We start from the raw sequence: 23,868 nt of genomic DNA on the forward strand, positions 1-23,868 counted from the left end.
AAGAATACGACCCGCTGAACCACTACAGAGGGATTGAAGGAGCATCTTCTCCCTGCCCTCATGGAGATGGAGCCCTGGTGGCACTGTGCATTAAGCATTTGGGCTGCTGACCACAGAGTCAGCAATTCAAACCCACCAGCCACTCTGTGGGAGAAAGATGAGGCTGTCGGCCTCTGTAAGATCGCGGCCTTGGAAATCCGAGGAACCATTCTAGTCTGCTGTCGTGGTCACAGTGAGTTGCAATCGACTCGACAGCAGTGGATAGGGTCTTGGAATGGGTTGTTTTCCGTGGTTGGAGGCGGTGTGTTTGACGCTTTGGCAGTAGTATCAGCGAGGCTGAGATTGGCTGGGAGACCCAGTCTTTCTCAAATATCCCTAGCCATCCCGGGGGGGAGGGGCCTGGCAGAGCGCAGAGAAGGAAAATGAAGAAGCAGTTGTTGGGTCCAGAGCAGGAGGGAGCTGGCCTGCCCTCTGAAGACACTCTCAGGAAAGCTGGCATCAGAGTGGACCGGGTCATCCGCCGCCTCCTCCCCCTTCCATCCCCCTAGCCCAAGCTTCACTGAGTGGTGTTTTGGAAATATTTCTGAGGCTTCGGCAATATCCTGCGCTCGCTCCCCCATCCCCTGAGAGCGGCTGTCCGTGCAGGGAAGGTACTTGCTCCCAATCCAGCTAAATTGTTATTGACTTGTGTTCTCTGCGTTCTGCAAACATTTCACTCCACCGCCGTTGCCGGCAAGGCCAGGAATCCCTGCTAGGACTAACGGGGAAACCAGCTGTGCCGGGCCATTTCTCCTGCTCTTCCTCATCGATCACAGAATTAAACTGACAGAAGGAGAATTTCAGACCCGACCTGGGAGGAGAAGGGGCCAGGCAGGGATTGGAGAGGGTTTGGGGGCCTGGGAGCCCAAGGGCTAGAAGTAGGGGCAGGAGGAGGGTGGATTTCCCTCCAGCGTTGTGGCTGGCAGTCAGGGGTGGCCAGTTTCACTTCTGAACTACAGGCTGACCCAGCCTGGTGCACCCCAAGGAAAACACACAGACAAGGTTTGATTATAGCTTCAGGACCCCAGGTGAACTAGCAGGGGTTTTGTAAGCAGAAAGGCCACACCAGTGAGTCACCAGTGAACCAACTGCTGCAATCAGCCCATAGATGTTGATTTGCTCACAAGACAGGAAAAAAGTGTTTTTTCATTCATTGCAATGATTTTACTGTCAGGGTGCCTAGTGGTGCAATAGTTAAGCACTCTGCTACAGACCAGAAGGTCAGTGGTTCAAACCCACCCAGAGCTCTGCAGCAGGAAAGACCTGGCGATCCATTCCCATGAAGATGACAGACAGCCTAGGAAACGCTAAGCCGGGGGAGTTGTGCTCAGTCACATGAAGTCGCTAGGAGTCCGAATCGACTGGACCACAGCAGCAATTTACAATCAGAAAAGCTGACCTGAAACACGAGATTTGGGGTTTCTCTTAAAAACTCGGGTCTGGCCTCCCAGATCCCACCTGTCCACTGTGAAGCTAGGACTGAGGCTGTCGTCCCTCTCCCAGCCCTTCTGACAGAATCACATTTCTAGCCCACACTTAGCAGTCCTGCTGGGGTTGGCATTGCACCTGGCCCTGCAAAGAGACTTCCTGTCTCCTCCCCCTCAGCCTCCTTCCTGCCAGGCCTGGGCTGAGAGGGAAGGGGTAGATAGCCCCCAAGGAATGCCAAGATCCCGCCTCTGAATGCTCCCTGACCCCCAGCCTGCACAGGTACCCAGCATCTGTAGATAATGCTTAGTGCATCCCCCAGAGCCCTACCATGGGCTCAGTCCACTGAGCGCCATCACCTACCCCATGATCTGAGAGCCACTGGTAAATGACCCTGAGCCACCATACACAATGAGCCAGGGGTGGCTACAAATGGGCCCTAATTCCTGATGGCAGTAATGAGCCAGTAGCCTGTGGACCTTGTCCAGCCCAGGTGTTGGTGATTTTCCAGATGTATTTGCTGGGCAGTTAGGTTGAGAACCAGAGTTCTCTGGAGAACGTCCTGGGAGATAGAGGGTGGGGGGCACGGGTGGTTCTGGGTAGAATTCTTGTCATGCGTTTGGACCTGTGTTCAGTCTGGCTAGTGCCCCTCGTGCCTAAACTCTACCTGTCCACATTCAGTTCAGCTGTACAACCTGTTCAGGAGGGCTGGGCGGGGGTCTCTACTGCTAGAAACTCAGACATTGCTGAAGCATGGCAGAGACCTCCTCGAAGCCCAACACTAGCTGTTTCCCTATCTGAAAGAATATGGAACCACCCACCCAGCCTGCTGCCCAGAGCTCAGGCAGGCAGGACCCAGGGACATTCTTGGTTTCACCTGAAACCCCATTAAGTCGTTCCTGCCTTTACTCTGTCATGTGACTGTTAACAAGCTGGCCCCGTGCACAAGGAAACCAAACGCCGGAGGCATCCCCATGACCAGTCGTAGATGGAGCCGTAGGATTTCTATTAGCTGGTTTTGGAAACATAGATCACCAGGCCTTTCTTCCTACTTTTAAGTCTGCAAGCTTCACTGAAATCTGTTCAGCAACCTGGCAATGCACACGCCTCCCCTGACAGATGGTGGGTTCCTGTGAGGAGCATTGGCCTGGACTTGAACCTGGGCCACTGTAAAATTCTACCACTGCACCACCACTGCCTTATTTTTAAAGGCCTTTTGAAAAAGCAAACTCATTGCCATCCTGCCAGTCCCAACTCCTGGCAACCCTATGGGACAGAGCAGTAGGATTTCCAAGACGAGGAATCTTTACGGATGAATACTGCGTCTCACAGAGCGGCTGGTGGGTTCGAACCAACAACCTTTGGGTTAGCAGCTGAGTGCACCACAGTACTACCAGGGCTCCTTTTTAAAGGCCTTTGGTGATGTAGTTACTAAGTGCTGTCGAGTCAGTTCTGACTCTTTATAGGGTTTCCAAGAAGCAGCTAGTGGATTTGAACCGCCAGCCTTCTGGTTAGCAGTCCATTGTGAATCCTACAATTACACACCAGGACTCCTAATGTGTATTTACTGTTGGTATTCGCGTGTCCCCTAGGAGCTGGGCACTGTCATCTTCATAATCCTTCAGTAGCTGCGGGCATCGAGCACAGAGAGGTGAAGTTACTACCCAAGGTCCCAGTTCCCATCTCCTCACCTCCCCTCCCCTGGCTGTTCCCGTCTGCCAGTTCTCAGGGTTCCTTCCAGAATGCCCTTCCTCTGGGCTTCCCGTTCCTCAACATTCTGCCTCCGGAACAAAACCACTCCAAGCACCGTCTCTTGTCTTCCAACAGCCCCCCGCCCACCCTCTCTGTCTCCCCGCCAGCCTGTGGTTGAATGCCGGGTGGGCGCCAGCCCAGCCAGGGAAGGGAGAGCGGCGCGGGCTGGCATTCTGTCAAGGAATTAATTGAAAAATAAAATCATTAGATGGGAACTCCAGAAATGCAAAATGGTGGTTGGAAGCCGGGGGTAGGGGTGGCGAGGGGGCAGGACTGGGGGGCTGTTGGGGGGCGTCTGAGCTTTTTGTAGAGTTAATTTCTCGGGTATTGATGTTTGGTGACATTCACTTGTTGTTTATCTTCGGGTGCAGCTGTAATACGGAAAGAAAATGCACAGCTTGTTTCGTTTATTTATTTGACACCTTTTCCTGGCTCTGCATTGTGTGTGTTTGGTGAAAACCTACTGAGGCTTTTGAAGTTGAGGAAGTGGGATTTCAGCAGCTGTTCACTGCAAACAGGGTGCTTCCCAGGGAAGCAATGCCGGCAGGAGTGGCAGGGGCCAGGGGGCATTTGAAGGGAACTGGGGGCACTGTACCTCCTCCCAGGCAGCATTTGGGTCACCAACCCAGATCCCCAACATAGAGCTGAGCCAGATCTACACAGCCACCCTTGAGATGCGTCCTATTTTCTCCCCATTACACAGATGGGCAAGCCAGGGCCCAGAAAACGGCAGTGAGTGGCCCAAGGTCACTCAGCCAGCCAGGACATGGCAGAACTGTGCCCCAAGATCATGTGACTTCCAAGGCCTTTGAGCAGCCAGCGGGTTGCTAACTCCTCGTCCACACCCCTATGCTCCACAGCAAGTCTGTGGGTACCTCTGAGCCTCTCTTTTCCAACCTACAAACTGAATGGATCAAATGATAGGCTGTTCATTGCTCACCTCTCAGATGCCAGCTTTCTTACCACTGTCTTGGCCCATTGCTGCTGCTCACTACCCTCAAGGCAAAAAGAGAAGCATCCAATCAACAACTGTGTACTAATGTTACTGGAATTCCCAGGTTAAGGATCAACATGTTCCAACTGCTGAGAGGCTAGAGGTTCACGTCTATCCAGAAGTGGCTTGGAAGATAGGCCTGGCTGTCTACTTCTGAAAAAATCAGCCATGGGAAGCTGATGGAGCACAGTTCCACTTTAACACTAATGAGGTCCTCATGAGTTAGAACTGACTGCTTGGCAACTGGTTTGGATAGCATGGAATTTTAAATGGTCCTAGATGCTCGGAAACCCAGTACAGGGTTGCTATGAGTCAGTTCCGATTCCATGGCACATAACCACCACATATAACCTCGGGAGCTGTGGAACGCGGGGCAGGGGCAGAGTGGAGATGCTCAGGCTTTGAGCTCAGACCGTAGGTGGGTCCCTGGATGTGTCGCTCCCAAACTGAGCTGTGTGCCTTTGGGCAAGTCACTTAATTCCTCTGGGCTTGTCTCTTCTCCCTAAAGATGGCAGTGCCTCCCTCAGAGCAGTGATAATGGATGATCATTAAGTAACTGAACCTGTTTAAAATAGCAGCAGTGTGTTTTGTTCTAGCTCATCTTTAATCCGCCTGCTATGGCGCTGGGGGTGACTGCGCTGGACCGCAAGGTCGGTGGTTCAAGCTCACCAGCTGCTCCTCGGAAACCCTAGACAGGGTCCCTGTGGGTCGGAACTGACTCCACTGCACTTAACAACGCAATTAAAAACAAGAGTCTATTCTGACTCTAAATGGTCCAGGTTGTCAGAGTAGAACTGTGCTCCACAGGGTTTTCAGTGGCTCCACTCCTACTGGTTTTCTGGTCTTGTTTGCCCCCCATAGGGGCCTGAGGGGTGGCACTGAAGGCAGTTCTGCCCCTGCCCCATGGTTAGCAGCTATGGGTGTTGCCAGTGTAGGCCTGTGGGCGCCGTTTTGTGGTCCTTGCATATCCCAGCTCCCATGACCTACCCACAGATTCCATTTCCAGTGACCATTGTTCATCTCCAGAGCCTGGTGGTTAGGAGGAAAGTGAAGGGAGAGGGAAGCGGAGTCTGCCCGCTGTGGGCCACCATCCTAGCCATCCCATTCCCTCTTCATGACTAACAGTGATGGACAATGCTGCCAGGCCTCTAGGCTCCCAGGCAGGCAGGCAGGTGGGTGGCTGGGACTGCTCCCCATCTCCCACAGTCCCTCACTCATTCCACATGGACTGCTAGACCCTGGACACCACCCCAATTGACCCACAGCCCACTGGGAAGATGGCCTCCCCTGCCACCTTCTGTCTCCCTTGTACCTTCTGACCAGCACCAGAGACTTCCATGGGGAGACTTCCTGTGGCCTGTCTTGGGTTTGGCTGCTGGTGGGCTCTGCCATTGAACCTCTTGGAGGCTCAGCCCATCCCCTCTAAGAGTTCTTGTAAGACTGTGGACTGGTTAGAAAAAAAGCCATGCACATAGGATACAGGACCAGCAGTGGTGTGTGTCAAAGGGTTTCAGACATTCATTGAAAACGTTCATTATCTTGTCACTCTAGTTTTCTTCTAACTTTGTAAGCCCCCACGTATGTTGCAAAGATTCCTATGCTTTTGTTCCTCCTGTGCTTCTAAATCCCCTTTCCTCACCGAGAACTCCTCTACATTCCTTAAAGCCCAAGTCGAATAGTCCCTCATCTCCAAATCCACCTCAAATTGTTTCTTCCATGCCCTCCAAGCAGAGCTGAATCTTCTCCCACCTTGGGAATGCTGCATTCATTTACTCAACGTTTAAGGGGCGCCTACTGTGTGCCAGTCACTTCCTATGTGGTGATGTGTGGCCTCCATGGAAACAGAGACTGTTTCCCCAGATGTTGCTCAGCCTTTCAGGCGACTTCCAGGCAGAGATTTGTGTAGAAGGCCTCCGTCCTCCCTTTCTAAGTAGACCCGTATCCACCTCTGGGGGGTGAGGGGGTGGGCTTTGGGTTAGGTGGCTGGGAGAGAGGCAACATCCCTGAGGTGAGGCTGAGACTAACCATGTTTCCCCATCTTCCCTCCTCTGCTTCCTGGTTCTTTCTCTTCCTCTTTCTCTCTCTGACTCTCACTACCTTGTCTGCTTTTCTCTCCTCCCTGCCTTGGATCTCTTCCCCTCTCCCTTCCACTTCCCTCGCTTCCATTCTCTCTCATCTATCCCCGGGCCTCTCTCCCCACCCCCTCCTGGCCTGTCATTTCTCCCTTCCTGCCTCCCAACCCTCTCGGCTGTTCTTTTCTCCTCTCTTGCCATCTGGGCTCCCACAGAGCCCCCGAAGAAAAAGCGGTCTGTGGTGTTGGACGAGATCCTGGAGCAGCTGGAAGACAGTGACAATGACAGCGAGTAGCAAACTCTTCAGCTGCGAGCTGGCACCGAGCGGGTACGTGGCTCCAGGGCCCTGGGGACGGGGACAGCCGCTCTAGCTTCTGCGATCCTGCCCCGTGGAAGCAAGGGAGTGGTGGGAGGCGGCAGCAGCCCACCCTCCACTGGGTCAAGGTCAGTGCCGCGGATGCTGCATCGTCCACTGTGACGTTCCAGCAGATTCTGACTGTGCATGCGCGGAGGGCCAGAGAAGGCAGGGTACGGGGCAGCCAGGTTAGGAAGCTCCTTGAGTGGAAGCCAGCCAGCACCTGCCACCAGCTGTTGTTTGCCGCTCTCACAGGACCTGGTGCTGGCTTCTCCCAGCAGCCTTGAACAGAGGATGGCGGTGGGGCACAGGGGTCTACAACCACACCTAAGCTGGGCATCCAGGTGACCGCTCCTCTCACTTCCGGTCCCCCAGCCACTGACCTTCCCTTGGGCTCAGTCCCACCTCAGGGCCTCTTTCCCCTCACACTTTTCCTGACGGACTCCTTTTTATTTCCCCTTCCGTTTCAATTACTTGTGCTCACGGAGACAGGTTCCCTGGCCGCTTTCTCTCGTTTTCCATCCATGTTCCCATCCCTGCCTTCAGTGGCAGGAACCCAGTTTGAAACACACACACTCCCACACCACCTCACACACCCTCACCCCCACCCCCACAAAGACCACAGGAAGGCACTTTATGAGAAATTTGCCTGTGACGCATATGTAGGATGCATGGGGAGACGGGAGCGTTTGAGCATCGGGGAGCTTGGCGGTCACTGATGTCACCAGGGAAGGTGATAGGGGTTTGGAATGAGTTTGCAGTAATGATGGGACATCTGAGGTCCCAGACAACCTCAAGACCCAGGAGGGAAATTTTAGAAAGAAACAAAGGTACGAGCACAAGGAACAAGGCTGCAGGGAAGTTGGAGGAAGACAGACTCTTCCCGTTTCTCAGAGACGCAGTGATCCCAGTCAGCAGAACAGCTGGATTAGAGCAGCTCTGAGGTGGAGGGTGATGCCAGAGGACACCCCCAGGCCTGTGTGGGTGGCAGAGGAAACCCTGGTGTGTGAATCGAAGCTCCGCCACTCACTGTGACCAGAGCAAGGGCCTCAATATCTCTGAGCCTCGGTTTCCACATCTTTAAAATGGGTACAAGAAGACCCCATAGTATTGTTTGTAAGGACTACATATAAGATCATTGGTGAAGCGCGCTTAGCAGACTGCTCCCTGCGGAGTGACGTGTCTGCGAGTTGTCATTATCGTATTGTTATTTTGGTGGTGGCAGTGATGATGATGATGTTGATGCAGCAACAGTAAGGAGCAGTGTGGGCCAGCCCAGGCTGCGTCGGGTACATTCAGGAGACACGGGCAGGGCAGAGAATCGTACATGCTAGGAGCTTGGAAGACCACCCCCACACACTCTACCTGGCCATCCCCTGAGAGAACCTGAGATACAAAGCAAAACTCAAGACCGGTGAGGCCAGTCCTTCCCCTCAGGGTACTGTGTGTTCCTAACCACCCTAGGGCGGCCTCCTGCACGGCTGCCATGACCACAGGAACAGAACTGTCCTTGGTGAAAGCTAAGACCAGAGGCCCCAGGGTGTTACTTGGAGGCTGGTACAGACAAACAAGTTAGGGGAGACAGGTCAGTGGAGGCCTGGCCAAACTTTGAAGGCCCATGTCCTTGGTCCTTGGAAGCAATTGCACATGGGGCCATGACCACATCCGGCTCAGGCTCCGTGTAAGCGCCTAGACTCAGCTGGGTGCCAGGCAGAGAGCACCCCTCCTCCCCCCAACTCCACAGAGAGAGCAGGGGAGGGTCATGGCTGGTAGAGCAGAGCTTCCACCTCATTCATTGATTCATTCGTTCATTCAACCCATAGACACTTCCTAGGCAGCCCATGTGTGTCTGGGGTCCCTAGGCAGACATATGTGCTGTGCTGAGGCCAAGCTGCCTGTGGGCGTCATCCGCTCCAGCAGAAAGGTCTAGAACTCGGGTCCCACAGTCTCTGCCCCTCTCGCCCTCTGCTCCTCGTCTGTTTTGTCTTTTGTGGCTGGGCCGTTTCTGCAGCTCCTGTCTGCGCAGCAACGTCGAGGAAGGGATTAGCGCCAGCCGAGCAAGCAGGCTTTGGTGAGCAGAGGCGAGTTTGGTTTCAACATCTAATTCAATTTGTTCTGCCGAGATTGAAATATGAAATGGTTGCCAGTCAAACGTTCAAAGGCGGCCGGGGGACAGGGAAGGGAAAGTGAGCGCCTCCTGAAATTTAAATTTTAATGAAAATGAGTTTAACCCTTTGGTGTGCGCCTTGTGAAAAGGGGGACGGAACCTCCCATCTTAGAAAAATGCCTCCTGGGCACCAAGCTTCCCGTACCTGCTTCTCAGTGGCGGAGCGTCGCTTGTGCTATATGATCGATTCTTTCATCAGTGTTAATAGAGGAGCGCTGGTAGCATGGTGCTTATAAAGCGTGTGGCTGCTAATCAGAATGTCTGCAGTTCAAACCCACCAGCTGATCCTTGAGGAGGGGAAGGTGGAGAAAGGTGGCAGGCTGCTTGTGTAAAGATGACAGACTTAGAAACCCTTTGGGACTGTGCAGTTCTACTGGGTTGCTATGAGTTTGAATCACATCAAGGGCAGTGGTTCAGGGTGTTAACAATATGTAAGATTATCAGACAACTTGATGAATAATCCCATATTCACCCATATTGTCTCGTTGTTTAAAATAGGCCCTTCCCGGTAGATAAGCATCTCTCCTCTCAGGATGGTGGCATCAAAAGGACAGGGTTCAGGCCATTTTGGGGAGCCCCACATCCGGGGACCTGGCCCATGATAGATTTCTGTTGTGAGTTGCCATTGCACCGATTCTGACTCATAGGGCCTTGTGTGGTGTAGGTTACGATTTCCCACCGGGTTTTCTAGGTTATAATCTTTACGGGAGCAGATCGCCAGGTTTTTCTCCCTGAGAGCCCCACTAGGTGGGTTTGAACCACCAACCTTTCCATTCAAGGTCGAGCAGTTAACCATCGGTGCCACTAGTGCACTCCAAGTCTTAAACTCGTGGGTTCCGAATCAGAAGAAAGCACGAAGTTTTTTTTTTAACCTTTTCTTTATTTTTAAATTATATACCAAATACATCCTATGTGGTGGTGGCGGGGAGCCCTGAGAGACTAGCCCTTAAGCTCCTTTACATAAAGTTGTCAGCCTGGGAGAAGGTGAACCATGCTGTGCCTTCCTGGATTTGGGCCCTGCTCTGCCATAGATGCTCAGCTTGACCCTGAGCAAGCCCTCGACCTTGACATGCCTGGTGTCCTTTGCAGATGGAGAACACTTGCCCCAGCCTGGTGAGGATTAAAGGAGTGAAGACTTAACTTTGTCACAAAAGTGTGAAGGACTTGCCATGCACACCACACAAGTGTTAGCGATTGTCCACCCCACATCCCCCAAACCGCCCCCCCCCCCCCCCCCCCCACACACACACAGGAGGCATGGAGTGTTCCAGGATCGTCTGCTTCATTGGCGAAATCAAAGGGGCCCTGCAATCTAATTATAGCCTCACCAGAAGCCAGGGCGCATCCCCTCCAGCTTCCCTTAATAAACCCCACTTCCCCTTAATTGCAGCTTTCATGAAAGCAATCCACTGGGGCAAGGGCCCCATCCTTGGGCTCAGGCCAACAGCACACATGTTGTTGTGCCGATTTCCCATGGCAGCCATTCCTCCCCACTCCCCGCCCCTGCTTCCCTAGGAACTATCAGGAGCCTTTCCTTTTTTCTGTCCCCAGAACGATTCTAGGGCATAACATCCCTGCCACCTCATATGTGTGGGTCCCCCTGTGGTTTACAGAACACTCACAGTGGGGACTGAGTCACAAGGCAGGTACTATCAACCCATTGTGCCAGAGAGAGGTGACCAGCCCATGGCTACTATCCCAGGATGGTGCTAAGAGGAGCCTGACCCCTTTCTGTCTGGGGCCTGTGGTCAGGCCACAGCATCACCACAAAGACTAGTGTCTCCGTCCACTTCTGGCTTTCTGGAGGGAGGGAGGAAGCTTTCCACGGTGTGTGTGTGTGTGTGTGTGTGTGTGTGTGAGAATGGTTAAGCACTCAGCTACTAATTGAAAGATGATTGACTCACATCTACCTGGAGGCACGTAGGAAAAAAGGCCTGGCAATCTGCTTCTGCTAAATCAGCCACTGAAAACCCTCCCGAGGCCAATTGCTCGTCTTGATTGTATATGCTTATGTGTCACTTAGTGATTATATTGGACCCGCGATGCTCAGCCACAGAAAAGTGGGTTCAGGATGCTTGTAACCCAGGTGGCATTTTCCTGGGATGTAAGACGAACCAAGGGTTAAGACATTTGTGTAGAAATTTACAGTGTATAATTGAAGGAAATAAACTCTGTGATTGAGTTTATAAGTCAAAAAACAGTAATAGAAGCACCTGGCAGATTGATGGAGCTAAATATTTGTAAAAAAGAAAAAGGGAGAAAATGCATGGGACCTGTAGGATAAGCACTGGACTGCTGACCACAAAGTCGGTGGTTCAAACCCACCAGCCGCTGTTTGGAAAGGGTCCAGTGAGTTGTTGGAATTGGCTCAGTGGCAAGTGGTAGACCCCCTAGACCACGCCCTGCTCCCTCCCCACCATGTAGTTTGCTTTCTTGGGCTCAGTTGCCCAACCTCAGATTTTAAGCATCTCACTGTAACAGGTGGGAGTTGGGATAGTCAGTGTTCCTCAACCATAGAGAGCGACAGCCTGCCACCAGCCAGGGGACAGCTCACTGTGCGGCCTTCCCTAGAGATGATGTGTCAGTGAGGGAGTGTTCAGGCTGCAGTGACAGAGATGTAGCAGGGACCCACACTGGATGGAGGAGGATTTCTCCCAAGTGAAGGAAGGTCAGGCTGCTATGGTTCCCCAGAGCTGTGGCTGGACCACTGCTCTATAGGGCCCAGACAGCACCCCACTGTGCAGAAAACCAGTAGGGAGAGGATACAGCCTGAACTTCTTGCATCAATTCTGTGAAAAACCCGTTTGGCAGCTTGTGTTCACATGGCCATGACTCACTGCGGGAGATGCTGTGTCCCTTCAAATACCCAAGGCCCCTCTCTGCAGGAAACAGCACATATGTTAGAGAACCACAGTACCTCAGCCTCCTACCTACCTGGGCCATGGTCACGGCCAACTGAACTGACTGCCCCTTGGCTTCCCCCTTTTGCACAGACTGAAAATCCCAGTAAGATGAAGCACCATATAAAAGGCCCCAAACCAGGCACTTTCATCTCATTCCCAACACCACAAATGCAGGTTCACTGGACCACAAGGTTGGCGGTTCAAATCCACCAGCCCCTCCTTGAGAACCCTATACAGGGTTGCTATTAGTCGGAACCAACTCAACAGGATTTAATAACATCTTAGACCCGAGAATCCCTGCAAATGGTTAAGCACTAGACTGCCAACCACCCCACCATCCCCTCTGTGGGAAAAAACACATGGCAGTCTGCTTCCCCTAAAGATGACAGCTTTGGGAACCCTATGGGTTCCTTCTACCCTGTCCTATAGGGCCACTATGAGGCAGAATCGATCCAATAGCAAAAAACGGCTTAGGTGCAAACATTAGTTGCCTGTGAAAAATCCCCCAAAAGTTTTTATCTTCTTCCTGAAGTTAGTTACTGGTTTTGTAGTCTGAGTGAGGGGTGGTGTCTCCTATGGCGATCTGCCCACTGCCATGTCTTTCCAAATGCACCCCAGGTGGTCTCTCCACAGAACTGTTTACCCTTGAACCTTTTCTTGTCCTCAGATCTTCCAGCGGGCTGATGGAGCCATGCAGACATTTCCTGAGGCTGCTATAACAGAGTATCTCAAATCCTGCAGCTGAAATTGACGAGAAATTGATTCTCTCACAGGTCTGGAGGCCAGAGCTGGAGGATGAGTCAATCTCTCTGAAGGTTCTTAGGGGACCATCATTTTTGGCTTCCTCTTGACGTACCTTAGCATACAATCCAAAAACCAAACCAATTACTGTAGTCGATTCCAACCCATTGGCAACCCTGTGTGTCTGAGTAGAACTGCTCTGTAGGGTTTTCAGGGCAGATCACCAGGCCTTTCTTACGAGGCGTCTCTGGGTAGGTTCTAACTGTCGGCCTTTCAATTAGCAAGTGGCTAATTGAACAGGCACTTCTGTGGTTTCAGGCTGCTGAAATCCAGTCATCTCCATGTGGCCTTCTCCAATCTGTGTCTGACAAGACTACATAAAAAAAAAAAAGGAAAGATGACTCCAGGAAATTAAACAATTTCTCGGAAGCAATTGGAATAAAAAACAACCATTAAAACTGCAGTATGTTCAGAAGTTGGCAGTGTTAGAAATGCAGCATTATCGGAAGCCTTGGTTTTGATCAGTAACATCTAAAGCTGTGCCCTGGGGGAATCTCCTATGTATTAGTTATGCGGTGCCATGATAATGCTGCTTAACACGCACAAACCCAAAGGCTCCAAACAGAAAGTAACTTAGTTAGCCCAGGAGTCTCTAGGTCCAGTGGGTCGTTCTTCCATCTCCACCGGGTCTTTCTTTCTTGTCTCTCTCCCACACGGCTCGGGGCTGGCTAGCCTCATCCTCCAGCTGGCCACCCTAGGCAGATTCTCATGGTGAAGCAGAGGGGCAGCAGGGAAAGTGGTTTTTAATTAAGCCTCTGTCCCATTGGCCACATTGAAAGTAGGAGGGGACTCTGAATGCTGTTAGGGATTTAATTATTCCCAGAACCTGTTGTAAGTCAAAATCTCTACATTCGTAGAAAAGGAACCCTGGTGCTTAAGTGCTTAGCTACTAACCAAAAGGTCAGTGGTTCGAACCCACCAGGCATTCTAGGGGGCAAAAGATGGGACAGTATGCGTCCGTAAAGATGACAGACTTGAGAAGCCTATAGGGCAGCACTGTAGGGCAGGTGGCGATGAATCGGAACCAACTAGACAGGGATGGGTATGCCTGTGGTTATAATCCCATCTGGGGTGTCTTTGTTATGTTAACGAGACAGGATTAGTGTAGGGGGGATATCCTGAGTCAATCTCTTCTGAGATATAAAAGAGATTAAACAAGCAAACTAGAGAAACAAAGATGAATAATGTCTAGTCACATGGAGATCTCCAAGGAACCAGGAAGCAGAAGCTAAAGAGACAAGGCCCTTCCTCCAAAGCCCACAGAGAGAGAAAGCCTTCCTCTGGGGCCACCCCGAAGTCAGACGTCCACCCTCCTCAGTGGGAGAAGATACATTTCTGTTTGTGAAATCCGTTCATTTTTGGTACTTATAACAACACTAGAAAATGCAGACAAATGCCCATCCTCCCCCATAGACTTCTGAAGCTGGTTTTGCTCTCATCCCCCTGGACTCTAGCCCTGTCTGTTGCCTAAATTTCTAGGCGTCCTCCCTTCCCGTTTCCCTCGTTGGTTAGCACCATCTCGTGAGAGCTTCAGGTATGACGCCACATCCTGTAAGCAGTCTTTCTTGGAGGGGAGCCCTCACCAAGACTCAGGTGCCTTGCTCTGGGCCCTCAGAAGACTGGGTTCTGGCCCACTGTGAGCCCTGGAAGACAGGGACCCACTTTGTGCTGGGATCTAGGTAACTCCAGGTCTGAGCTCTTGAAAACTAAGACTTTCAGACTTTCCACAACCCAAACCAAATGGATTCTGATACCTGGCAGTCTCGTGTGTTTGAGCCGAACTGCAGCTCATAGGGATTTCAATGGCTGTGACCTTTCAGAAGCAGATCTCCAGGTCTTGCTTCTGAGGTGCCTCTGGGTAGGTTTACACCCCCAAATTTCAGTTAGCAGCCAAGCATCTTAACCTCTGCCCAGAGCCTCCTTTCTGTGGCCGGGCTGCTGTGTTCAGCCTTCACTTCTCACTTCACCCTCCAGGAGCTTCCAGCACAGCCAGGGAACCCAGATGGCCTTCATCAAACCCTGGGTGAGAGCGGGCCATCGTGTTAATTCCTTCCTTCGTGAAGGTTCTGTGCTTTCTGCCTTTCCTCAACACTCTTGTACCCCCTGCTTGATTGTCACAGCCAGGTGGGGCCCCAAATTACCCATCGGTCACTGCCAGCGTGCCACCAGCTGGGTAGCTTCTAGGCCCCGGGTCCTCAGGGAAGGTGAGGCAGAGCCAGCCCAGGCTCAGGCCATGCCCTCCCATCTCTGCCAGGTGGGTAGCCAGCCTCATCCAAAGAACAGGAGCACAGCCCGTAAATGCTTTGGGCCCCCCTGCCCCGCATCCCACCCCCGTCCCCCAGTTTAGAAGGCACCCCAGGCTCTTCAACAGCCCAACATGCTCATTCCAGTCTCTGGGAAACGTTTGCATTTAGAGCTCTGAGATTTGGCTTTAGCCTCATTTCTCTGCATTCTGGTTTCTATCCAATCCCCTAGGCCTCTCTGACCTCGCTTTGGAGCCCCAAATCAGGGACAAGCCTAGTCTCACCACCAAACTGGTACAGGCGGGGCGGCCTCATTTCTGGGGAAGGAGAGAGGGGCAGAGTGAGAAGCCAGCTCTGTAGTGTTCCCACTCAGTGAAGCCCAGATCTTAGCTTTCCAGCATCTTATAAGCAATCCCAATTCTTCAGCGCTTGTCTGTTCCACTGGGAAGGTGATCTACTTGGAGATCACCCACTATCCCTCCCTCTTCCCATCACTCAGTAAACCAGGTTTCCAAGTGAAAGGGTATGAAATGGAAAGGGTGGGCACTTGCTTTATAACCTGAGTTGAGGCCCTGTGTGTTTTCTCTGATTTGATAATAAACAGTAAAGTGTGTACTTTGCGTTTTACCCAATAGCCTTAGCTTCTGGGGCAAAAGCCATTGGATCTTCAAGGCAAGGTTCCTTCCAAGAAACTGAACCCTCAGAGGGGTGGAAGGCAATCTCAGGAAGCACAGACTTGAGAACCCAACCTCGATTCTGCGTTCGCTCCTCCATTAGTGGCAGCAGTTAATACACTCAGCTAACTGAAAGGTTTGGAGGTTCAAGTCTCCCCCAAGGGGCCTCAGAAGGAAGGCCTGACAGTGCACTTTGGCTCTGTCACACGTGGGATCACCATGAACTGGAGTGGACTTCTTGGCAGTGGTCACTGGTAGATCCTGCTGCCCGCTCTGTGGCCTGGGGCAGGTTCCGACTACTGCACTTGCCAATAGGGAAGAAGCCCAGGCTCTGACCAAACATGTCAGCCATCCATTCGGCCACATTTCCCCAAAGGTTGCCTTGGGCCGACACAGGGTAACGGGTGGAATGAAAGGATGGACCAGGCCGGGAGAGTACAATGCTCCTGAGAGAATCGTGGTTGGGCAGATTGAGACCTCGGACTAGAAGGCTTCTCTTAGAAGGTGGTAGCTGAGGCCTAGGGAAGAGGAGGCTCAGTTAGGAGGAAAAGGTGCTGCTGGCCTTCCTCGCACCCCGGCTTGGAAGCCTGCTGGCCTCTGGGGACAGACGCTGACAGCCCAGCGGACGCTTGTGTCAAGACTGCACCACCACCCCCCCCTTTCCTCCACAGCGGCTGTGTCTGGGCCGCAGTCACGTGCCAGCTGACTGAGGTTTCAGATGTATCCACTCATGAATATCAATCAGGCCTGGTAATTCACAGTAAGTGGGATCCAGATTGACTAATAAGCAAGGCTTTCACCCCAAACGGGCCCAGGAAAGGAGAGTGGCAGCAGTGTGCAGAGGCGGCGGCAGGCAGGTGTGAGCGCGATGTGACCAGAATGGAAAAGCTGGTGGTAGATCTAGGGCCGCAAGGTGGCTGTGGCTGCCCATCACCCAAAGAGCCTCTGAGGCTAGGGGAGCCAGGAACAGCTGCTGCTGATCCCCTGGCCGCTGCAGCCTGGGCGGGGGGCGGGAGGAGGGACATGCCTAAGTCCCAGGAAGAGGCAGCTAGCTGCCCAACCCCGGTTCAGGCAATGGTGCTCACTGGTTGGCATCAGTATTGCCCAGCAGAGGTGGCTGGGGCCAGATCATGTCTTTCTTGGGGATGTCTTGACCATAGTTGTGGGCTCAAGTAGTTACACAGAGAGAGTTGCTGGGTACATACGACTACACATGGACCAAGAGCCTGGTCCCCTTGAGAGGAAGACATGGATCCCCTCCAGTCACAGCCAAGAAAGTGCGGCCCTGCTCCAGTACCTCCCCACAACCAAGGGCACTGTGGGAGACCTGGGAAAGACACCTGGCCTTACCTGCCTCGGATTGTCCACTTGTAGAATGGGATGGTGGCTGTGCCAGCTCAGGGTTCCCTGGGTAAACCTGTCAGGTAAGCAAGTTGTGGCCCCATCCATGAACTTGATCATGAGACAACAAGGTGCATGCCCACCTCTGGCCCACAGTGGACACGGAATAAAAGTTTCTCCCCACCTAAGGTTTCTTATGGCCCTTCCAGTACCCCATTCTGGTCCTTGCTCATGTGCTCATGTTTGCATCCTCCTCACCTCTGAGGAGAAACAGAAACCCCAAGACTGTAGAGTCATCTTCCCAAGCCTGTTGGTCAGACCCTGTCTGGCTTGTCACCACGACACTGGACTCCCCCAAGCCTGCCCATCTGCCTCTTCCTGGCTTCAAGATCTGGAGACACTTACTCGTCTATGCCAAGACATTTGGGAGACAGCTACCTGGCCAACCAGCTGGAAGAGACCCATATTTGTGCCCATTCCAAAGAAAAGTGACCCAGCAGAATGCAGAAACCATTGGACAGTTCATTAATATCACTCACAAGTAAATTTTTACAGAAGATACTAAAAAAATAACAGCGGCAAGTATGTTGACAGCCGCCAGAAATTCAGAAGAGTGTGTGGAACCAGGTGTATCATAGCTGACGTCAGATGGATCTTGGCAGAAAGCAGAGAGTACCAGAACGATGTGTGCAAAGACATTTGACTGTGTGGTATTCCAGAACGCTTCATTGTGCTCATGAGGAACCTGTACATTGACCAAGAGGCAGTCCTTGGAGCAGAACTAGGGGATGCTGAATGGTTCAAAATGAGGAAAGGTGTGTGCCAGGGTTGTAGCCTTTGACCATACAAATTCAGTGTGTATGCTGAGTAAATAATCCAAGAAACTGGATTATATGAAGAACATGGCATCAGGATTGGAGGAAAACTCACTAAAAACCTGCAATATGCCGATGACACAACCTTGCTTGCTAGAAGCAAAAAGGACTGGAAATGCTGATGAATATTCAAGATTACAACCTTCCATATGGATTACACCTCAATGTAAAGACAATGAAAATCCTCACAATTAGACCAGTGTATTACCATCGTGATAAACAGAAGATTGCAATTGTCAAAGACTTAATCTGTCTTGGAGCCACCATCAACGCTCATGGAAGCAACCATCAAGAAATGAAACAATGTATTAAGTTAGGCACATTTGCTGCACAAGACAAGATGTTTTTAAAGTACTCAAGAGCAAAGATGTCACTTTGAGGACTAAGGTGTGCCTGACCGAAGCTATGGTATTTTCAGTTGCTTCATATGCCTTGTGAAATTTTGACAATGAATAAGGAAGACTGAAGAAAAATCAATGCAATTGAATTATGGTGTGGGCAAAGAAGACTGAAAGTACCCTGGACTGCCAAAAGAACAAAACGAATCTACCCTGGAAGCAGTACAGCCAGAATGTTCCTTCGAAGCGAAGACGGTGAGACTTCATCTCTTGTGCTTTAGACAGGTTGTCAGGAAGGACCAGTCCCTGCAGAAGGACATCATGCGTGGTAAAGTGGAGGGTCAGCGAAGAAGACCCTGTGACGCAATGTCAGCAACAATGAGCTCAACTGTTACAGTTGTGAGGATGGCGCAGGACTGGGCAGTGTTTTGTTCTGTTGTGCAGAGGGTCACTGTGAGTTGGAAGTGACTCAACAGCACTTAACAATATACTGGGAAGTAAATAACTATTGTTCTCCCCCCCACCCCCCGCCCAAATGAGTAGATGGAGGTGGGGAGGATGGGAAAAAGAGAACAGAGAAGAGATGAGATGTGGCCCCAGAACCACAGAGCACACAAAGCAGGATTTGAACTTGTGGCGGAAGGGGTCTGACTTCAAAGCCCATGCGCTTAGCTACAAGGGACTATGGCCCTGCCTTCATATTCCTTGCTCACAGAAGTGGTGGGCGGGGCCTCTGACTGACAGCCCCCTCCAACCCCTCAAACCAGTCAGAAGAAGCTGTTGTGTGGTGTCATGGCAACCCCACCGGCTGGCTTTTCAGGAGTAGATTGCCAAGCCTTTCTTCAGAGGACCTTCTGGGTGGACTCGAGTCCCCAGCCTCTCAGTGGCTGATGGTGTTGACAGTGTGCACTGACTCCCTATGGTACCACAAAGGCTCATGGGAGCCAGTGCCCACAGGATAGAGTAGAACTGTGCCTTAGGGTTTCCAAGACTCCAGACAGCTTCATCTTTCTCCCTTGGAGACGGTTAGTGTCCACTAGGCCACCAGGGCTATGTTTCATGTATAACCCGCAGACTCATATAGCGCTCAGTAATGGCAGCCAGGGTGCTGGTGGTCTGTTCCTTACTGTTGTTGATCCCATTGATTCTTAAACAGATGCCAGGTCATACTGCAAAGCCTGGCGGTATTCACCAGGAACAGATGAACCAACTGACCATTTTATCTGCAGTTCAGGCTGGCCCTGGGCAGCAGACACTCATCTCCAGGTTTGGGCCTCCAGCTGCGCCTGTGTGCATGGGGGGAGGGTGGCCCACCAGAGCCCAGAGCTCAGCAGTCCAACCCATGGACTCCCATGAAACACTGGGTAGTTTCTCATTTTCCCCTTGACTAGTTTCACAGCCCAGTGAAACTGGCAGAGAAGGCTCCATGCAATGGAGACCCAGGCCGGGAGGGACTGGGGGAGGGGAGCTCAAGACACCCAACATTGTGCCCTGCCCCCACCAGAGCATCAGCAACAACCCAGAAACAGGGATCTGCAGAATAGCCCAGGCTGCTCTGCTAGACCCTCAATGAACAGCAGGCTGGGCTGAGGCACCCTGTCCCAGCTCCTTGTCTCAGAGCATAGATGTGCCCCTGTATCTTTTCCTAAACTCTCTTGGTGATTGATAGGTGACCAGCAGAATCTGATCATCTCCCACTTACAGGGCTGTGTCAGAGAAGTATTCCAGTTGAGAACCTCTCTCGTGCCAGTTTCACTGAGCTTCCCCATAACCATGTGGGTGAGGCTCTTGTGTCTGTTTTCCACATGTGGAAACCGAGGCTCAGAGAGATGTTGTACTTTGCCCAAGGTTGTATAGCTCAGAAACTGTCGTCAGGCTTTAGGCCCTGAGTCTGATTCCAAAGCCAGCACTCCATAAGGGGGGCAGGAACAGTAAGGGACAGAATTTGAAGCGACTTCTGTCTTCGTGGTGTGCGCACAGTCCTGTCACCTCAGCCCATCTGAAACAGTCTCTCTGGTGTAGGTACACCTTGAAGAAGCATCTTCAGGGGCTTTTTCTTCCTGTTAGGACTTTGGAACCAGAGTTGAACAGGGTAGTCTTGGCTAGAAGGAGCCCTGGTAATGCATTGGGTTGATAACCACGAGGTCAGCAGTTCATACCCCACCAACCACTCCTTGAGGACAAGAGGCACTGTTTGCCCCTTGAAGACTTAAGGTCTTGGAAACCCTATGTGCAGGGGTTGCTGTGGGTCGAAATTGAATGGCAGTGGTTTGGGGGTCCTGGCTGGGCTACACTGAGTCAGCCTCACGGCATCTCAGAACACTGAAGGTTTCTGCTCAGGAATAGGAACGAGCTCTCCCTGACTGCACCCAGCAGTCTCCAGCCTCACGATCTCTTCTGTCACAGTCAAAATTATCCACTCTCGCCTCCTACCCTATCTGGTTATTCCTGTATCGCGAATCCTCTGCTCCCACGTATCGCCACGGCTCATCCCTTTGTCTTTTCTCAAATGTCACTATATCAGGGAGGTCTTCCCTGCTCCTGTACCCTGACACTCAACCCCCTTCAAAAAGCCATGCCAACTCCTGGCGGCCCCCTGTGTGCCAGAGTAGAACTGTGCTCTCAGTATTTTCAGTAACTGATTTTTCAGAAGCAGATCACCAGGTCTTTCTTCTGAGGTACCTCTGAGTGGACTCGAACGTCCGAATTTTTTATTAGCAGCCCACCTGTTCACCAGGTACACCTCCCAGAGGCTCGGCCTCCGGCCACCACTAAAGGGCAGGGCCTACGTCTGTGTGGTCACTGCTGGGCCCCAGTGTGTGGGACAAAGGCACACAGGTCCTTGTGGAAGGACTGAATCTGTTTTCTAGAGAAAGCTATACACCGTTCCCTCACTCTTTAATTTAGTCATTACCCTGCAAGGTCAGCTTTCTTATCCCCAATTCATAGATGAGAAGACTGAGGCCACAGGTGTACAACCCGTATCTCCTTTAGGAGCAGCCATTGGCTACCGTCCTATTCTTGGCAAGTTGCTGCTTGCAAAGAATTCCAACTCATGACGCCCTCATGTGTTGCAGAGTAGAACTGTGCTCCGTAGGGTTCTCTCGGGTGTAATCTTTATGGAAGCAGGTCACCAGGACTTTCTTGCATGGAGCTACTGGGTGGGTTTGAACCCGCCAGTATTAAGATTAGTGTTAAGTGCCATCGAGTCCATTCCAACTCATAACAGCCCTGTATAGGGTGTCCAAGGAGCAGCCGGTGAATTTGAACTGCCCATCTTGTGGTTCAATTGTTATTAAGTACTGTGAAGTCGGTTCTGACTCACAGTGACCCTGCACAGGGTTTCCAAGGCTGTAAATCTTTACAGGAGCAGAAAGCCTCATCTTTCTCCTGCGGGATGGCTGGTAACCTTAAAGTCAGCAGTTTGAAACTACCAGCCCGTACCCACTACACTACCTAGTCAAGTGCAAATGGTTTGTACCACCCAGGAGCCTTGTCAAAAAAGAATCGGGCAGTATAACGCAAAACAGGAAGTTGAAGTTGCAAACTTGGCTTGGCCTTCCTGGCACCAAGTCTCTCGTGAGGTTGCACCACTGTCTGCTTGAGATGAGAGGGGCAGAGGGGCCACCGGGGCTTGGGGGTTTGCTGGCAGGCAGGCAGCTGAGGGCTGGAGCATCCACTTCGTTAGAATGCAGCCGTTAGACGGCTCCTCTCTCTGATGGCTGCGAGTGATTGACACTTACAAATTACCCAGCCGAAAGTGTGGAGTCTTTGACCCCTGAGTAACATCTTTGGCAAGCCTGAGATTTGCCAGCACTTTGTCATCTAATTACTACAAATCCCTTGAAAATTCACTGGCTGGTGAATTTTTAATGCGGGGCAATTTCAATGTGATGCATTGCCCAGATGGGTTCTTGCGTTTCTCACCTCTCTCTCTCCTCTCCCTCTCCCTTCTTGTCTTCCTCTTTCCTTCCCTCTCTCTATATATATCCCACTTCCCCTTCCTCTGTCTCCCTTTTCTCTCCAGCCTTCCTGGCTTAACTTTCTTTTTCTTCAAACTTCTGAATGAGCTCGTAGCAGAAGCCCCAGCCAAAGAGTTGGGGACAGAGGTGTGGTGAGGTGTGCCAAGTGTCACAGCTGGTCATTTCTATAAAATGTGCATACAGACCAGTCACCAGAAAAGAACCAAAACCGTGCCTCATCTCTGCCACCCGGATAACACTGAGGTTGCCTGCTCACCCCCTGGACTTCCCCAGCCAGTGTAACAAACACCCATAAACTAAGAATGCTTTCCTGTGCCGGTGGGATGGTGACTGTTTGCATGATTGGTTGCTTTCACACTAACACCTGGGTTTTCTTGGGGTATTTCTCTTGAGTTTTTGTTTTTATTGTAAATATATATGTAACAAAACAATTGTTACTTCTACAGTTTTGACATGTATGTTATGTTCATTGTGTTTTGCAACCATCACCCCGTAACTGTTTCCAAATCTTTCCAGCATTCTTTTGTTGTCGTTGTTCATCGTGGTCAGATACACGAGTATCTGTAACACGTGTGCCGAGTCAGCTTTTTTGACAAGTACAGTTCTGTGGCATTGGTCACATTCATCATGTTGTACAACCATCATCATGACCCATGGCCACTGCGTCCATCCCCCTAAGCAGAAATTCACTGCTTCCTAACCCACAACATCCTGTTTTCTCCCTCCGGCCCCTGGTAACTACTCATCTGCTGGGTCTCTACACAGTTGGCTGATGCAGATACTTAGAAGTAGGGACGGTACAATAACTGACCTTGTGTGTCTGGCTTGTTTCTCTCAGCACGGGGTTTTCAGGGTTCAGCCATGTGGTAGCTCGCATCCCTTTAAGGCTGAGACCTGCTGTAGCACTGTAGGATCAGCACTGGATTGCAAGGTTAGAAGTTCAAAACCAGCCTCCACAGAGTCTCAGTCAGAACGGACTCAGCAGGACTCAGCAGGTATCCACTGTACGGATAGACCACTGTTTGGTTTACCCTTTGGTCTGTGACGGTTATTTGGGTTCTTTCCGCTGATTTGGGTGTTTGTGACTCAGGTTGTAATGAACATTCATCTTGCTGGCTTTTTACCCTGGTGTTTAGGTTCTGGCTGACGGTACAGCGGAGGGCTGGGGCGAGATGGCTGCCCTTTGGGGAGCAGAAGGGAGATGGTACCTTACACCTCTGTGTTCCTGGACCTTTAACACCTCCTACCGCATCAGACCACAACGGAAACCTGGGCTTCCTCCATCTAAGCGTCACCCACCCCAACCTGCCAGAATGAACTTGGAGCTCCATGCCGGGGCGAACCCAGCCTGCCCAGAACTCAGGAGTTCTTTCCCGTGATGCAAGATGTTCCTTGGGCCACCAGTGACCCCTAATGGAAACCTTCAGCCCCTTCTTTGAAGAATCTTCTCCATTTCTGGGAAGTTGGGAGGTTTTTAAATATATCTTCTTTTTGTTTTGTTGGGTTTTTTTACTTTTTATGTATATAGGAGTTTTAATGTCTAAATACAGAAATCAAACCCATTGTCCTCAAGTCATCTTGGTGACCCCCACGTTACAAAGTGCAGCTGTGCTCCAGACGGTTTCATTGCATAATGGTTACGAGTTGGGCAGCTAACCTCACGGTCAGCAGTTCGAAATTACCAACTGTTCCACAGGAGAAAGATGATGCTTTCTGCTCCCGTGAAGATTTACAGCCTCGGAATCCCTATAAGGGGTCGCTATGAGTCGGAACTGACTTCGCAGCACATAACTAACCAGTCTTTATGGAAGCAGGTTGCCAGGCCTTTCTTCTGCGGAACCACCATGTAGATTCGAACCACCAACCTCTAGTTGAATAGTCGAGCACAATTGCTTTATAAACGTCA

The 23,868-nt window shown here is 51.4% G+C and overlaps 1 protein-coding gene across 1 annotated transcript in view; it reads left to right on the plus strand.

The window, feature by feature from the left end:
* The window catches only part of RBM19 (RNA binding motif protein 19), a 169,289-nt gene that overhangs the window by 117,450 nt on the left and 27,971 nt on the right, over positions 1–23,868 (plus strand). Inside the window, 1 exon segment of the mRNA XM_006876968.1 lies at positions 6,498–6,726. Coding sequence (XP_006877030.1) covers positions 6,498–6,726 — 229 coding nt within the window.

Source organism: Chrysochloris asiatica, unplaced genomic scaffold (genome assembly GCF_000296735.1).
Source record: "Chrysochloris asiatica unplaced genomic scaffold, ChrAsi1.0 scaffold00438, whole genome shotgun sequence".
NCBI classification, from domain to species: Eukaryota; Metazoa; Chordata; class Mammalia; order Afrosoricida; family Chrysochloridae; genus Chrysochloris; species Chrysochloris asiatica.